The sequence below is a fragment of the Stegodyphus dumicola genome, chromosome 3 (assembly GCF_044657685.1).
Source record: "Stegodyphus dumicola isolate Sdum_Otavi_A_Nest chromosome 3, ASM4465768v1".
Classification (NCBI taxonomy): Eukaryota; Metazoa; Arthropoda; class Arachnida; order Araneae; family Eresidae; genus Stegodyphus; species Stegodyphus dumicola.
In genome coordinates this window covers 29136104-29155419 of record NC_140770.1, presented here as the reverse complement: position 1 = coordinate 29155419, position 19316 = coordinate 29136104, and the positions used below count along the sequence as shown (strand labels likewise).

The 19316-nt window shown below is 32.2% G+C and overlaps 1 protein-coding gene across 4 annotated transcripts in view; it reads left to right on the top strand.

Annotated features, from left to right (window-relative positions):
* LOC118193016 (DNA-binding protein SMUBP-2-like) overlaps positions 1-19316 on the top strand; it is a 49529-nt gene that overhangs the window by 7954 nt on the left and 22259 nt on the right. For all 4 annotated transcript variants that reach the window (XM_035364049.2, XM_085812685.1, XM_035364050.2 and 1 more), the window contains exons 4-5: positions 5870-5970; positions 17374-17534. In XM_035364049.2, coding sequence (XP_035219940.2) covers positions 5870-5970; positions 17374-17534 — 262 coding nt within the window. The remainder of the gene's footprint in view (positions 1-5869; positions 5971-17373; positions 17535-19316) is intronic.

Sequence of the window (19316 nt, the reverse complement as noted above, 5' to 3'; positions counted from 1 at the left end):
TCTCGCAAGAAATCTACGATGATGACATGCATTTTTAATGAGTTTTTAATGCATTTTTTAATGAGTTTTTCAATTTATATTGAAATATATGGATGAAACTCGTAAAGCGAAAGTTAAGCTCAGGATTATGCAAGCTGTGTATGATCCTGTAGATGATTTTCATTTTATTGTGAAAATTCTTTAAAAAATGCATGATTGCAAAAATTTTATTTTTTCTGTGGAAATTATTATTATTAATTTCTTTCTGTCTATAATTTTTTTTAAAAAATATTACTATAATTTTTTTCCTGTTTAATTATTTTTGTATTTAAGAATAAATTTATTGAAAAAGCTGGAAATGTTGTATTGCTATTTGCTTCAAATGCTGATTTTCTTTCCAAACAAACTTCATGAATTAATTTTACTAAAACATCAAGTGAATATCAAGAATCTGCTGTTTCTTTTTAACAGTAAAAATATTACTTTAAAGAAAAAAGAAAAATTATTTTCACTTATTTAAGAATAGTCACAATAGTCAATTCAATGGTGTAAGCTTTGTATAAGTAATAAAAGATTAATCTTTTGAGAAAATGCTCTTATGAATTCCAAGAAGGAAAAAATGTAGTGAAATATCCTTAAAACAGTCAAGAGCCTAGACAGTTTTGTCTCCTGTTGAAGTTCTGTTCTGTTTTTTAATTACGTTCTCCATGAAAGGAATTTACTTTTAATGAAACTGAATAGCCCACATAATTCGTAACATGGGCTATAATTTAATGAATAGTATTTATTATTGTTATCCACTCTTTATTACTATCATTTGAATGGAATTTTGATCATTAAATTCATGCTATTTCTCTGGTAGAAATTCCTGGATAAGGTATGAATGTTTATAATTTTGATGTATTTGAAGACTTGGGTACTTAAAATTTGTCAATGTGAAATTACTTTTGAGATTTGGTCGTAAATAGAAATGACAGCATATGTTGAAATTAAATTCAGGGGTGCGGTTTATACATGCAAATTATTAGAAATAAGTGTATACAAACAGCTGGCAACACAGCAAAATGTATTTAATGATTGAGCATAAAATACATTGTTGGGTGAACGTTTCCTGGTATTATACTAGTTGTAGTTGCTGGTCATTATGACCAGTTGTGGGATACTAGTACTAGATAATTAATACTGGTAGTGCAGCGAACTACTATAGTGATCGAAAGGGACAGTGAATAAGGAGTGCTAAGCACACATGTTTCACTGTTATAGAAACATGTTCCTTTTGATTGAAAATTTAAATAATAATAATAATAATGTATGATAAGTACTGTTTTTAGCTTAACTGCTTTCATACCTGAAAAATGGAAATATATTATGTACAGGCTATCTGTTAGTTATCCTTTCTTATAAATCTTTCAAAAAAATATCTCTCGACCATTTCGTTCTTTTTCGTTTTTTACCATCTTTCGTTGCCTCTTGGCTAATGAGAAGAGCAGATAAAAGATCATTCTGTTGAGCCAGTAAAGCTTTGTCGCGAGCTGAAAAAGCCATGACACAATGAAAAAAACAAGCAGAACGAATGCGGGAAATCAATCGAGCGGGAGAATAGCGCGGGAAAGTTGTAGACATTCCACGCATGCGCAAATTTAGCTTCTCTCATTGGCCACGACTTACGCCTCGTTCTCGCAGTTGTGCCCTTATGACTATGCCTCTATGCGCTTTACGCCCACGTCTGAACGCACCTTAACAGTCAAAAAACAGAGGTTATAAAAATTCACAATTTATGAAGATGTGTTTTGTAAATGATGGAATTTTATGGATCAAAATTTATATGCTTATACCAGATTTGTGCAATTCTGTGGTGAATGCTATGTATAAATCTGATACATATCCTAAGTTGTGCTTTCGGGATATGAAAAACGCAAGTTGAATTTTGTCAATCCGCCCTGTAAAAGAGGAGATACAAAACTGTCCCCCCTCCTTTCTTTTTTTTTCCCCACAGTAAATCTTATGTAAGTATTTTTTCCTTTTTTTAATACAGTCAAAAGTCATTAATCCGGACTCGTCGGGACTTCGGCGATTCCGGATTATCGATTTTTCCGGATTATAGATAATCAGTTTAAATCGCGTAAGATGGCATGCAGAAATTCTAAAATTAAAAATATGAAACCGTAATTTATGAAATAAAGAACAATTATGATCTAAAGGGTATCAAAATTTACAAAAAAAAGCTTAATATTTATTTGTTTACTTTATTAAACATTTCTTTCAATGTAAGTTGTTTAAGTTGCTTCATTTTATGTGATAATACTTTCTCTTTAATTCTATAAACAGACATAGTTTTTTGTTCAGTTACAAAGTTCCGCTGTTCAAGTCCCGTTAAATGCTGTGCCGAGAATACCGACTAACTTGTCAATCGAAATTTTTTCGTTTTCACTAACCTCTCTGTCACGTTCTTCATGTCTTTATCCATTTTTTGCAGCAATTCCACTTTTTGTTTGATGGACATCGAAACATACTTTCGTTTTGTACGATCTTTTGGAAGCTCCAGATTCGGAAATTCTATTTGACATAATCGAAAGTTCAAGTTTACTTTTATAGTATTGCTCTTTCAGTCTGCAAAAAATAATAAGCCAGATCCAATTCGAAAATTAAGGAACAACGCAATCATCAACATTAACTGATTAGATAATTTTACCTTATACCGTTCGTTATACATAAAACGCGCATGCGAAAACGTATTCTGCGCTTGCGCACACACAAATGCGCAGTCATAAGAGGTCTTACGCACATGCGTAAACGCCTATGTGCATGTGTCAACGCGGCGCATGCGCAGAAAGTTTTTAGCTTTGAGGTCCGGATTATAGATCATTCTGGATTATGGGTGTCCGAATTAACGACTTTTGACTGTATTTTGAATTTTGTCAATGCATAGCATAATGGTATAACAAATTAACAATTTTTGCTTCTTGAATAATTTTTATTTAATTTAAAACTAACAGTTAAAGTTAACATTATTGTTAAGTTTATTTAAAACTTAACAATTTATTTAACTCATATTTTTCAAAGTATTTATACATTAACTTATTTTCTAAGTGTGCTGATCAGTATGGTGGTTAGGAGTGCTAGCTGTTGTAGCACTGGGCATGGGTTCAACTCTCGGAAAAAGACATGTTTGTAAATATATAGTTTTTGTGACATAGAATAATTTAAAATACTATTGAGTAAAAAGACTCCTTGAGAGATTTTGGAGAAAAAGGTAGAAGACCCTTGAATCTGTTTCCCAGAACATTTTTATCAAAATTGGGATGGAGCTTGGCAATGTCTACTGTCACTTACAAAGCACCCAAGGCCTTGCTAATGACAGACAATACCAATTATTTCTTGGCCATGATAAAAGTAATTAGTGGATCTGACCTGGCTTAAGTTCAGATCAGGAGGATTAGTAACAACAACATATAGATAATTTTAGTTATGTACATTTGCCACCCAACTGAGATAATGGTTAGAGACTCTGACTGCTATACCAAAGGATCTGGGTTTGAATCTTGGAGAAGGCATGGATGTTTGTAAGTGCATAGTGACTGCATGGCATGAGGGCACTCTAAATATCAGTTAAGCCAACATTCCTCTCGAGAGGTTGGTTGTAGCGCAAGAGGGATGGAAGACCCTCGGCCCTGTACCGCCAGAGTGCTGTCCTTCAAAATTGGGGGCAGAACAGAGAACTATAACAATTCTCTGGCTTCAGCTATATACCACCTACTGTCTGTATGATGCCCAAGGCTCTTGCCAATAAATGGCACAATCTTGCCTCCCTGCCATGATGAATTTCGTGAGCTTGCTCTGGTATCAGACAGGCGATATTAGTCACAATAACAACATAATAGGTTACAAAATGCAATAGATGCTATTTAATGGAATCACCTTTATCCATGACTATTTTGATAACATTAAGTGATGAAAAAATATTTTTCAAGATATCAGTGGAATTTAACAAATTTAATACTATATATATAACTAGAAACACATAAATATTCACTTTGATTACATTTTAATTTGATAAAAAGTCATTATCATTATTAGAGAAGTTAAAGCAGTAAGCTACTTTCGAAGGTTTAAATATAAAACCTTCTTCTTCAGCTGCGGAAGTGCTAAATGTCTTAACTCAAAAGTGATTAATAGTTGACTGTCTGGAATTCTTACACAAAAGTTCATTTTTAGAACTGTTCATAAGGCTTCTGAAAATTATTTGACCAATGCTTACGCCTAATCTTAATACTCATAGAGCACCCCTCATCTCAACATTTGTAAGAAATTCACTGGCTTCATCATCTTCTTCAGAAAGTTTGTCTATTGGATTTGTTTCAGAAAGCAAAAGGGCATGTATCTTCTGTCATCTTTTCTGTGAAATGTTAAATTCTCACAATTCATGCCAGTTTGAGACATTTTAGTTCTTCATCTTCTTTTATTTTATTGTTTGTTAAAAGTTTGATAAAAATAGTTCTTATTTTTTATCTTTCTTCATCACTTATTATATTTTATGAGGTATTATTCCAATAATTAAATGTTGTCTTAAATCAAAATCAAGATGCTTGGCAACTTGTTTACATAGCTCTGTCGTTTGCTCTATTTTGAACTTATTTGGTAAATTTATCTTTTATTTGGTGACATTATTTCATTTAAAAAATTCATCTTATAATATTTTGATAACAGTAACCAACTTTTTTATCACAATAAGCGAGGTATTTTCCATATTTTTATACAGTCAAAAGTCGTTAATTCGGACACCCATAACCCGGAATGATCTATAATCCGGACTTCAAAGCTAAAACCTTCCTGCGCATGCGCCACGTTGACACATGCGCATAGGCGTTTACGAGTGCGCGTAAGACCTTTATGACTGCGCATATGTGTGTGCGCAAGCGCAGAATACGTTTTCGCGTGCGCGTTTTATGTATAACAGACGGTATATGCTAAAATTATCTATTTCAGTTAATGTTGATGATTGCGTTGTTCCTTAATCTTCGAATTATTTCCGGCTTATTATTTTTTGCAGACTGTAGGAGCAATTTTATAAAAGTAAACTTGAAATTTCGATTATGACAAATAGAATTTCCGATACTGGAGCTCCCAAAGGATCTACAAAACGAAAGTATGTTCCGATGTCCATCAAACAAAAAGTGGAATTGCATCAAAAAGTGGATAAAGACATGAAGAAGGTGACAGAGAGGTTAGTGAAAACGAAAAAATTTCGATTGACAATCGGCACAGCAATTACGGGACTTAAATAGCGGAACTTTGTAACTGAACAAGAAATTATGTCTGTTAATAGAATTAAAGAGAAAGTATTATCTCATAAAACGAAGCAACTTACACAACTTACATTGAAAGAAATGTTTAATAAAGTAAACAAATAAATATTAAGCTTTTTTTTTTTTTTTTCTAAATTTTGATACCTTTTAGATCATAATTGTTCTTTATTTCATAAATTACGGTTTCATATTTTTAATTTTGTAATTTCTGCATGCCATCTTACCAGATTTAAACTGATGATCTATAATCCGGAAAAATCGATAATCCGGAATCGCCGAAGTCCCGGCGAGTCCGGATTAACGACTTTTGACTGTATACAGTTGGGTGGGGCTTCGCCATTTCGATAGCATTATCCAAATGATAACATTAACCATGATAACATTGTAGTGCTGTCTGCTATCAACAACAAGTTTGCAAGATTTTAAATATTTTATCTGGACTTCTAAATTAATTTGAGTATTCCATTTAATTGAGACAGGTCAGAATAAAATATTTGATTTTAAAATATAATTTTTATTGATAATTATATATTTCTATTTATTATCATCTATTATTTATTAAGTAGTATGTATTTTGCCTTTAGAGCACTGAAGACGTTAGAAAATAAAGGAAGAGAATCTCATCTAGTAAATGTTCTCTTTGGTCAGGCTAGTCCATCAGTATGTGATTCATCAACATTTAATGGTAAGAATGATAAAATCATCAGTAGTAAATAATAGTTAAATAATCTTAGGAAAGGAGTGATTCTGGAAATTATTTTTATTTAATGAAAGAATTTGAAGTTATTCATAGTATTTTAAAAATTGCAGAATATAATCAAACCTCCAACTGCTCATATTTTCAAATAGATTGGTCTTCATAAAGATCATAATTATTCCGTGCCTTTCACATATTGAGCTGTATTTGTCTAAGAATTTTTTAAAATCTCGTCATCAATATTGATAAATACTCTCTTTATAGTAAATATATGATACAGTACAAAGTCCGAAATCTGGACTCGTTGAGACTTTAGCGATTCCAAATTTGGGAGTTTTCCGGATAATAGATCAGCAGTTGAAATCTAGTAAAATGGCATGTAAAAGTTAAATTAAAAATATGAAATCATGATTTTTGAAATAATGAAGTATTTATGATCTAAAGGGTATCAAAATTTACAAAAGAAAGTTTAATATTTATTTTTTTACCTTATTAAACATTTCTTTCAATGTAAGTTGTTTTAAGTTACTTTGTTTTTTTGTGATAATACTTTCTCTTTAATTCTGTAGACAGAGATAATCTCTTGTTTAGTTACATTGCTGAAGTCCTGCAATTGCAGTTTCAAGAATTCCGATTAATTTGTCAATCGAAATTTTCTTGTTTTCAGTAACTTCTCTGTCACTTTCTTCACTATTGGTAGTGGTATTTTCTTTATCTAGACCAGATTGCAGATTTTCCATATTCATGTTATAAGAACTTCTTTTATATCATCTTCATTTATTACCGCTTTTCTACATTTTTTTACAAAATCCGTTAATTGGAAAATTTCACTTTTGTTTTGCGATATCCGAAAACCTTTAAATTAGCGGCTGTCGTCATCAAATTCAGCTATCCTTAACTAAATATACAAATTCCAGCTTTTAATTTCCAGGACTCGTGGAATAATTGTATTTGGCTATGCATTATGAGCTTGGCAACTAACAAATTGTTTCTTTAAATTTATCTTGCTTCTATCGTGCACTGAGACAATTAAACCTGAATTGTATTATTTTCTGAATAAATAAATTCCCACATATACTGAAGCCTTATTGAGAGCCGGCGCTAGATATCTTACCACGTGATGCAGTTTCTGTGGGTCCAAAATTCTGCGACTTGGTGTGGCAACATGAGCCCTGGCACTGGTTCTGGGTTTATGTGAAAAACAAATTAGTTATTCTTAATTCAAATAGCCCAAAATGTAATCTTTGGGTCTATGAGTATCATCAACAAAATCTATTTTTAGCACATGGAAAGAAATTTTTGGTAAATTTTTCTTTGTCAACATTTTTAGCACATTTAACTTAAATCTGCCAAGCGTAATGTCAACATAAAAGGTTACCATACTCCTTTATTATTCAATTACTAACATAAAAAATTGTATAGGCATCGCTACATGAGTTATTAAAGGAAATTATAACAAATAATGATTTGCTAGGTTGGCATCAGATCAACGATGTATCTATGTGGAATGTTTCGATTTCAGATGTGTGCTGAAGCAGATACGCAGATATGGAGCCTAATTATTGATCGTAAAAATTTATACTAAAATGATTGTTTCTTCAATAACTAGGTATTTTATTTAGTGTCGAAGTGAAATTAAGAATTGGAACTCTCCAGATGTTTTATTATGCGCAGAAGGGGGGATCAAATGCGCGTGTGTAAAAAATAACGTTTTTGGTGGTTTTGAGGTCCAGATTTTAGATCATTCCCGATAATGGATGTTTGGACTTTGTACTGTATTGATATTTTATGATTTGTACTGTATTGATATTTTATGATTTGTACTGTATTGATATTTTATGATTTGTTTATAATAAGCATATTCCAACCAACTCAAAAGTAAACTGTTCATTCCTTTATATGGTTGAAAATTTTTCTTTTCTGTTAACAATTTTGTTAATTTTTTCCCCCCTATTACTTCTTTTCTTTTTAGTCCAAAGAGGCAATTTGTCCAGAAGAACTATTAATTTCATTTTGGAATTTTGCATTGATTCACTACAAGCATTGTTTTACTTTTCAAATTGTTGCCACCAAATATTATCGCCCTGTATTATGATAAAATATTAAATAATGAAGAATCTGCATAAATGTATGTATGTTTCTCATATTGTGATAAAAGATAACCTAGAGCCACTGAATTTTAAATACCATAATATTCCTACAAATATGTGCATCTGGAAGCCCAAATTTGAAATTTGGAATTTGTTTTATTATCGAATTCATATTTTATAAAACTGTAATGAATGTTTGTTTAAGAAGCTCAAGGATTTCAAAACGAGCAATGGCAGTGTTGTAAAGAAAAATCATTTTTATCTCTAATGCATGAGACTGTGTATCGGAAATTCTAAAGATATGCTCATTTTAAAATTATTTTGTGAAAGTGCAAAGATATTTAATAAATAAAGGTAACACACAAAATGTTTAAAAAAAAAAGTTCCTTTGGATGTAATTTAAAATCTGAAACCTTTCAGATTTTAATGTTTTTATATTTCTAATTTTTTTCTTTTTTGATCTGTGTTTTATTACACTTGTGCTCATTTATTAACTTCCTCTATTATCAAATACTAGCAACATCCTCAATAACTTTTGATCATGTTAATAACATTTCTAAACTTTGAAGATAAGATACCTTAATCTTATATTGATGAAATATCATAACCATCAGTTGTTGATTATGGCTTAATGAAATTTTAAATAAACATATATGTACACTGCGGAAAAAAAAAGGGGTACAGTTCTATATCTCCTGTTGTATTGGGCCGATTGACAAAATCTAAATTGTGTTTTTCATGTATCGAAAGGGGGTATTAGATTTATATATTGCATTGTTCTAATATAGGTATTTTGACACAAAATCGGACTTTTTCTGAAATGACATGCCAATTTTTTTCCATTTTTCGATTTTGCAACTCAAATCGAAATATTAAATTTTGTAAAATTTGGTGCAAAATTTACAGAGAAATTTTAAAAAATTATTTTGGTTCTTTTTTTTTTTTTTTTTTTTTTTTTTTTCCAGTTTGCGCCAAGAATAACTGACTTGGCTAACTTCTTAATTATATTACAGCCTATCTTACTTTCTCTTTTTACATTGTGCATGATCGGAAAAAAAAATCACATCGTTCCTACTTTCAAATAATTTAACAAAGTGCCTAAACCACATTTGATGTTATTATCACTTTCAACAAATATGCCAAATTTCAACACGCGTCAAGATATAAATTCATGTATTATCTTCGGAAATTTTGAATAAAAAACTTTAATTTTTTGCAGCATGCTTAGAAATACATCTACTTTAAGATGATGGTAAAAATTTTATAGATTATAATTCAGAATTTTTTTCGGAAAATTTATAAAAATTATTCAAAAATAAATAATACAAATAGGTGAATTTTATTTGGAATAAACCAAAATTTCCAAAATGTGAAATTAAGAATCAAATAAGTTTAATTAAAAAAAGAGATTAATAAATCTATACCGAATTCAATTAACATTGAGGAACTAAAATTTTGAGAGCTAATTTTTTTTAAAACCATTTGTGCGATTTTTTACAAAAATTGGCAGTTTCGCATAATTTGAATCGTAGAATCGAAGTATGAAAATAAAATTGGCATGTAATTTCAGAAAAAATCCGATTTTGTGTCAAAATACCTACATTAGAGCAATGTTATATATAAATCTAATACATATCCTAAGTTGCTCTTTCGAGACATGAAAAAACAAATTGAATTTCGTCATTCAGCCCAATAGAATGGGACATATGGAACTGTCGCCTCCCCACGTTTTTAGTCCAAAGGGGCTTTGTCCCTGAAGGACTATTGTTTTCGTTTTGCGACGAATTACTATAAATGACATATCACTTATCAAATTGTTGTCACCAAATGTTAGAGTCCTGCATTATTTTTTAAAAATTAAATAATGAACAATCTGCATAAGTGCGTGTATTTTTCTCGCATTATGATAAAACTACGGTACCTAGAGCCATCCAATTTTGAATGACGTAATCCTACTGCGAACATGGGCATCTGAAAGCTCAAATTTGAAATTTGGAATTTGTTTTATTATTGATTTCATATTTCATAAAACTAACGAATTTTTGATTAACAAACTCAACGATTTAAAAGCGAGCAATGGCAACACTCTATGGGGGGGGGACCTTTTTATCTCCACCGCGCAGAACTGTGTATTGGAAATTCTAAAGATATGCTCATTTTAAAATTATTTTGAGACATTGCTACTGAACTGAATTTTATGGTTTAAGTGCAAAGAACGTGATATTTAATAAATAAAGGTAACACAGAAAATGGTTTAAAAAAAAAAAAAAAAAAAAAAAGCCTTCTTCAGACGTAATTTAAAATATGAAACTTTTTTTTTTTTTTTTTTTCTGAGTACATATATTGAGCTGAGAAATAAATGGAATTGATTGCAGCAAAAATTATTGACAACAGCTCAACAGCTTTATGAAAGTTTAAATAAAAATCCACATGCATACATATAAGGCTAGATCAAATGAAAACGGAAGAGTAGCTAAATGAAAAGATATAGTTTGTTTTAAAATGTAATCACCAAAATCACATAAGCACTTGTCCCACTTTTGTGCAAAACAGTGAATAGCTTGTTTGTAGAAAGAATTTGGCTGAGATTGAGACTTGTTTTGAACTGTGTCCATGATTTCACTGTCCAAGTGAAAACGTCAACTTCGCAATGCATTTTGTAGAAAACCAAAGATGTGAAAGGTCAGATATGTATGGTGAGTATTCGAGCACACTATACTGAAAGCATGCAAGCATGTTCAATCTGTGGGTGACCATATGTGATCATGCATTGTCAGGGAGCAAAAGCATTCCAGAAGACGCAGCTTGGCTTTGATTTCCACACGTAAATGTTCCAAGGTAGTGCAGTACTGAGCAACATTGATTGTTTGACCTGGGGCCGGGGCCAGGAACTCAATGGGACAGGGTTCGTAACGGTCCTTATAAGTGCTTATAAGTCCTTATATTTGAAAATAAAATATAAAGGCCCTTATAAGTGCTTACTTTTTCTTTAAAGCCCTTATTTTTTTGTTTTTAGTGCTTATTTTTTGCTTTTAGTGCTTTTTTTTTTAATGAATGCACTATTTTTCCCCGTACCAAAGCCGAAACTAAATAAACAACTTTTCTTCCTAATATGAAATGTCAGATGGTGAATCATACTCCCGGAAATAGCTTTTCCCCCTTTCTCTGCATTAACATTACCTTTGGTGTGCACGAAGAGTACAGACAGGTGCCCGTCGTTCTATCGGTCAAAGAATTGCGAAAGCAGTAGAAAATTCTGGTACATTCGGCATTCTTTTCATCCCACCCAAATACTACACACATTTGAATTTCTATCAAGATCTTAATAATTTGCATTCTTGTTCCACTTGGTCAGTTCATATTCGTGTTTATTATGATTATTATGCTTATATTATGAGCATATGTATGAATGTTTATAATAACATAGTTGTAGTAACTGCTGAAGTATAGTAAACTTCCAAAAATGGTTGTGTTTTAACACAGATTAGCTTTCTAAGGAATAATATTCGGAATGGCTTAAATAAAGGGAAAATAATCGAATAGTCAAAATAATTTCATTTTTTTGGCCAATACGTTATACAGTATGAAGATTGGGAGGTTCTCATCTTTCTTCGCAAAATCTCGAATATTGGAACTGTTACAGTTCGTTGCAAAACAAGAAACGGACTTTTTTTTTTTTTGATCACTTTCCAATCTGGATTGAATAGTACTAAAAGTTCTGCGGTCTACCAAGCAAAGAATGATTCTATTCCGGAAATTTAACACCGTCTGTTGAAAATTAGAATGAGAAACACCGCAGTTGTTCAGTTCTTTATTCTCCCAATACCAGCAGCTGTTGATTCCGATTCCGTAATATCACGTAGGGAAGAATTACGACACACGCATCGTTTGCGATATTTTGCAGAGATAATTAATTTTGATGTTCTCTCCGAGATTTGTTTATGAACACTTAAAAGAGTTTTACTGTGCTTGCTAAGCAGAATATTTTTCAGTTCCATTGGTTATTTTTGTATGATGCACATATCGAAATATCAAAAGCATTTATTTAGCGGAAAAATCTAAAGAGCAGCTTCAGTCTACCCTCCCCCCTCTGCTCCTCTTTTTCAAGTTACGCTCGGCTGTCCGAATATGCGCCAATTTCCAAGTATGCGAGTTAGTTAAGCTTTTACTGTTAAAGGATGACTGCATGAAGCAAATTTCTGTCTTCTGATTTCAGAAATGTTCCTCTTTTTTACTTAAATTACTTTGTTTGCAATATCTGTTAAGGGAAAACTGATATACAATGAAAATTTAGAAAATGTTCAGAATTTAGATTTAAATATCAATATGAGTGGAAAAATAAATTGTATTTATTATTAGGTTCCAAGCGAATACCTTATTATTATTAATTTTCTCTATTTTGAACTGAAATTTCATCATTAAATTTTGTAATATAGTTTACTTCTGCATAGTTTTTTTTTCTCTCATTGTAAACTAGTTCTGTAAATTGAACTGTTATTTAAAATTTAAAAAAAAAAAAGTAATTATTTTCCATGGTTGAGGTAATGCTTATTCTCTCTTAATAAATACTGCATTTCTCATATTTTAAATTACAAGTCTAATTTTTAAGGTTATGCAGTTGTGTATAATGTAATTAGACAGGTGCTTATTTTTTTTCTTAAAATGTGCTTGAAAAGTGCTTATAGGTGCTTATTTTTTTAACTAAAATATGACTATGAACCCTGTGGGAAGTGAGAGGGAAAAAAGCATGAGTTTTGTTATTACTTTCAATCATTCTGAACTTCTTTGGCAGGGGGGGGAAAGCTGGGATGTTTTCACTGTTGGTTTTGTCATTTGCTTTCTGGTTGGTAGTGATGGCACCAGGATTCATCACCTGCGACAGCTATGTCCAAGAAATTGTCCTCAGCACAATACTGGAGAAGGTGCTGCAACGTCAATCCATGCAAAGCCACCTCTGATTGTCTGTGAGATTGTGTGGAACCCAGTGTGCACTCAGTTTCCTGTAAATGCTGTTTCTCTGTAATGATGTCATGAACAGAACCGAAACTCACACCCACCTTTTTGCTGATGTTCTTCATTGTATAGCATCTGTTTGTATGGAAGATCTGGTCAACTTCATCACAAAGTGTCCATGATGACGAGGTGACTGACCAGGTCACGAATCATCTTTCAAAAATGCCCGTCTTTCATGGAAACACTTGTGCCAGTCTTGCACACGAGGCAGTGACAGTGAGTGTTCTCCGTACACTGTTTTTATTTGCCAGTCACAGCACCTTCTACTACTAAAAAATTAATAACATCACTTCTTTAGTTGCAAACATAATACTGATTCTTTAGTTGCAAACATAATACTGATGTGGATAAAATGACAAATAGTTGCCTGCTGGATGACACTCTTGGCTGGCCGCCAGCACATATCACATGGTTAAGCCTGATTACCTAGGACAAATTTATTCTGCAATAAGGGTATTCTTTCTTAGCTCCCGCACTTCCTTTACACACAGTTTTCATGACAGTCATACAAAAATGTCTAATTATGACCACTGTTCTATTTTTCTTTGATCAACACTTGGACATCAGTTATGGACACAGTTTAAAACTGGTTTCAATCTTAGCCAAATTCTTTCTACGAATAAGGTATTCACTGCTTGGTGCAACAGTGGGACAAGAGCTTGTGTAATTTTGTTTATTGTATTTGAAAATAAATACTATTTTTTTAATTTTGTGGCTACTGATATATTGAGCTGATAAATAAATGCAACTGATAGCAATAAAAATAGCAATGAATTTGTGGTTTTGCTGCACCTGTCTTGTGGTATCATCTGTTAGTAAAGTTTGGAAGTATGGTGTCAATATCTCAGTATCCTTCAGAGTTGTAAATGACCTTGAGAATCAGATGGAGGTCTGGTGCATAGAATTTAGATCTATTTCATGGTCAAAGTACTGATCAGTCATCAAGCTGCTGCTCAGACCCCCAGGCAGCACTTTTTATGCAGTATTAGAGAACATGACTAACTGTTATGATTAAGCCCAGGTTGTGAGCACAGTTAAGAACCCTGTTGATTGTTTCAAAGATTAACTGTCACCCAATGCTTGAGCATGCTTAATTGTTTTATTGCATTTTGGGGCATGATATGTATGATTTCATTTTTCCTTTCCTTTGGGTGTCTAAAGCTGTGTATCATCATCCCATCTGTGGCCATCAAAGTGGTAGATTGCTTTTCTGCTGCTGTCTTGTGACACCATCTGTAAATAAGGTTGATAAGTACAGCAGTACAGTTGCCTGAGTGTTCTTGAAGGCGATAAGTAACTTTGGGAGTTAAGTGAGTCTGTAGTTATAGAATGCCTGTATAAATTTTAGTAGTCCCAGTATGTGCCCAGTACATCCCAAGAATTAGATTTTAATAGTATCAAGTCTAAACATTATAGTGGGTTGGTTCAAGGGCACAATTAAAGAATAACTGAAACAGTTTTAGATAAGTGCATGCACAAGTTACTGCTTTGTTGTTTTATTGCTTGCAATGCCATGTAAGCAAAATAGCGACTCCTAAGCATAAAGCGTTTTGTGTCCTGCAGTTTGCTAAGCATGAATTTGTAATTTCAGTTCTGTATGTTTTTCATTTAAAGTTTAACTGTGATCCCCCATATGGCAAAAACCGATGGTATAGGCAATTTGAAATGACTGGATGTGTTTGACTAGGCACGGGATGACCAAAAGTGTTTGTAAAAGGTGTGGACCATGTCTGAGCATCTTACCTTCGTAGTCATAAGAAATCTATTCGAAACCTATTCGGAAATCAAGTCTTGAACTCCAGTTGCCAAAGATGACAGTTTGGAAGGATTTAAGAAAACATTTACTTGAGCATTCATACTGGTTACAGATAGTAAGTGCTTTAAAGCCAAATGCCTGTGGTGTACATTTTAACTGCAAAGTTAAAATGTACACCACACTTTTGCAAGTGTACAACACATCACTTGCAAAAGTGATGTGTTTGAGCAGGAAGACAATTTTCTTGATCATATAGTATTCTGTGATGTATCAACTTTTCATCTGAGTGGGAAGGTATTCCATAATGTTCATACTGGGGGGTTAGAACAGCCTCATGAACTTGTAGACACCAGAGAGATTCCCCAAAATTTAATGTTTTTGTGCTGTGTCCTGGTGTCAAGTGTATGGATCATTTTGTTTCGCTAAAGACTATAAGAAGAGTGGCTTATCTGGATACCTTACAAGAATGGCTCTTTCCCCAATTAGATGAGGGTGAACTTGTAAACTTTATTTGGCAACAAGATGAAGCCCTTCCCCAATGGAATCTCTCTGTATGAGAATGTCCAAATGTCGAAGTCCCTGATTGTTAGATTGGTTGTAATGGTCGAAACGACAGAGCTCTTTTTTACTAGTTTCCAGGTTCAGCTAATTTAACACCATGCGATTTTTTTCCCTTTCAGGCTTTACAAAAGATCATATCTAGGTCCCACTGCTATCTAATGATTTGCCAGAATTGAGACACAGAACTGAAGAGGCTATTGCTTCCATTACTTCGGACTTACTAACCAGAGTGAAGAAGGAATTGGACTATAGTTTGGATGTGTATCATTTAACTAAAGGTTCACTTATTGAACATTTGTAAGAAAAAATAGGTTAGTTTACCTTCAATTTGATGTATGATTTGTTATAAATAATCTAAATTAAACCATTATAATATACTATTAAAACTGGGACCTTCTTTTATGGTTACCATGTACGTGGAATATTATACTACTGCCAATGGAAAGCGTACTTTTGTATTCACTCCAGTGATAGGATCTGCTTTTTTGATACAGGTACTAATTGGTCGCCAACTGTTGAGCATGTAAGCTGTGTTGCAGGCTATGTGTATTAAACTTGAAATTAAAAACACAATAATAAATTTTAAAATAAATAAATATAAAAAAATCTAAAAGCTTTCAGGTTCCCCAAAGTTTTTTTTTTTTTTTTTTTTTTTACAGGGAATTCAAAATGGGATTTGAAAATTGATACAAACATTCATTCGACACAAATACCATTAGGCATTGTAACACATTTGCATTGCTACACTACCAACATAATACCAATAAGAAATGTAAAGAAACTTCGTGAATAAAGTATCCATGCTTGAAAATGCACATAATATTAATGTTCATGGAACACTTCGAAATCGTTAAGTTTGTCAATAAAAAATTCATTAAAGTTTTATAAACTATGGAATAGATATTAAAATAGATTCCTGATTTGGGCTTCCAGATGCTCATATTAGAAAAGAGGACTACGTTATTCAAAATCTGATGTCTCTAGGTACCTTTGTTTTTTCACAATGCGAGAAACATGCAAACATTCATGCAGACTCTTCATTATAATTTACCATATTTGTTGCTGTATAAGACGAACTTTTTTATCTTTGAAAATAGGTCTAAAAAGCTGGGTGTGTCTTATATGTTGATACTCAGTTTTTTAATATTCATTTCTGGACATTTTTTCTATTCGGAGTTGTGTGTTTTTTTCTTGTTTCCTTGCGGAGTGTGGGAATATTACAGTTACGTAGAGGTCAGTGAATGTGCATGCGCTGTCATGTACGATCACAACTGAGTTCATTTAAACTTCCCAAGTTTTTCGAATAACTTTTAAGTGTGTGAAATATCTATTGTTCAGTTTTCTTAAATTCGCTGACAAGTTATGGCTCAAAAATAATGTCGGGATTGCTATAATATAGAATATAAGCTACGTGTGAGTGCATATGCTAAAGAACATGGAAACAGGGCTGCAGAGAGGCATTTCAGGTCTCCTCCAACTGAGAAAATGATAAGAACTTGGCTGAATTATAATGCTCAGTAATAAAGTTTTATTCTTTAAAAATGTGTATAAAAAGGGGGATGTGTCTTATAGGACAGTACTCTTATATGGCAGCAAACATGGTAATTTCTTTGAGTATCATACAGGGCTTTTTGGTGGCAACAATTTGAAAAGTAATTCAGACTTTAATAATGAACCAATGCAAAATGCCAAAACAAAATTAATAGCCCTTCTGTACTAAAAATTGGAAATTTTAATTATAGTTTGATAGTGTTTTTTTGGGGGGGGGTGGAATAAAGTTTATTATTATTATTTTCTTATATTAGTAGTACAAATGATAAAGAGAATTTTCTTTTTAATATTTAATATATGCATTGGTATATGATCGGGATTCAGTTAAAAAATTTTCCAGTTTATCTAGTTTAGTAGATACATAACCTCTTTTCAACTAATAAACATTTTATTTTGGTAATGATAAAGTGAATCTTTCAGATATTGTTTTCAAAAACGACACCCTAAATGACACTCAGAAAGAAGCTGTGAAATTTGCTCTTTCTCAGAAAGAAGTTGCTATTCTACATGGACCTCCTGGTACTGGAAAAACAACAACTGTTGTGGAGTGCATTCTTCAAGCAGTCTCTCAAAAATTGAAGGTAAGTTATTTCTTAAGAAAGAAATGTGATTTCTTTGCATTCAGAAATATTGTAGAGATACTCTACAAAGAGGGGAATTTATGAATTTTGCTTAATTAATTACCTTTTGCAGTTTGGAATTGGATGAAAAGTAAAGCTTGTAAACAAACTGATATCATAGTCTGTCAGAATTTACATGATGTATTTAAAAAATTTTTCAGATTATTAATATGTCACTCTATTTCTGAGAGCAGTTTTGAAAAAGTTGTTTCTTAGTAAACATGTTCTAAATTAAATGAATTACATATTTCACAGTTATGCAACTTAATAAGCAAAAGCTAACTATTCTGTTACATCTATTTAAAGAGTAAGATAAAAATTTTCCTACTTAAAAGGAGAACTATCAATTTAACCACAGAGTTTTTTTAACATGATTAATATGGGCTTTTCCCCCTCTACCACATTTGTTGAGTGTCTTGTTTATATGAATAAATAATTTGTTGAACACCTTTTTGCATCTGAGACAAATTTAACACATGTTGTAGTCATAGGTGAAATTTATAATGACTTTTGTGTTAAATGAGCACAAGTGATAATTTATCAAATATATAGCGTCATCAATATTTATTGCAAATTATTTGACCTAGGTAATGGTCTTCAAACTGTATTCCGCAGAAGCCCTGGTTCCACGAGTCAAACCCTGGGGTTCTGTTAGTCAAAATGAAAATTCAAAAAGAAAATTATGAAGCACTCGACTAATTGACTAGTGTTTGTTAACTAAAAAATATGAAGATAGATATAGTTGCCTCTGAAAATGAATCAGAAGGCTTTATGCATGGACTGTCGATATCTGTAACGCAATATCAGCAGTGATATAAGTGAGAGAATAGCTCTGTTGTTTTCAATTGTTCAGTCAATGGGTGTGGGAAAATGTTTCCTGTACAGCTGTAAATATTTTAATTTCTTTTGGAACATTGTAATTAAGTGAAAATGCTTTCTCAATGTATGTAGTAATAAAAAAAAAAAAAAAAAAAAAAAAATTAGTGTCGCAACAGCCCTAGTGGGCTACGGCCTTCAGTGTCTCGAGCAATAAAATATATTACAGTGCAAAGTCCGAAATCCGGACGCCCGTTATCCGGAATGATCTAAAATCCGGACCTCAAAACCACCAACAATGTTTTTCTCATAGGCTTTACGCATCACATTTAATCACCCGCCTCCGCACATAATAAAACATCTGGTGAGCCCCGATTCTTAATTTCACTTTGAGACTAAATAAAATACTTTGTTATTGAATAAACAATTATTTTAATATAAATTTTTATGATCAATAATTAGGCTCCATTGCTACATATCTGCTTTGGCACACATCTTAAACCGAAACATTCCACATAGATACATTGTTGATCTGACGCCAACCTGGCAAATTATTATTTATTATACTTTACTTTCATCACCACATGTTTATCAAAACATGACAACTTGAGTAATGACTCATGTAGCGATGCCCATACAATTTTTTTATGTTAGTAATTGAATAATAAAGGAGTATGGTAACCTTTTATGTTGACATTATGCTTGCCGATGATTACAGATTTAAGTTAAATGCACTGAAAAATGTTGACGAGGAAATATTTACCAAAAATTTCTTTCCATATGCTAAAAATAGATTTTGATGATGATACTCTTAAACCCAAAGATTACATTTAGGGCTATTTGAATTAGGAATAACTGATTTGTTATTCACATAAACCCAGAACCAGTGCTGGGGCTCATTTGGATGCAACGAGTCGCAGAATTTAG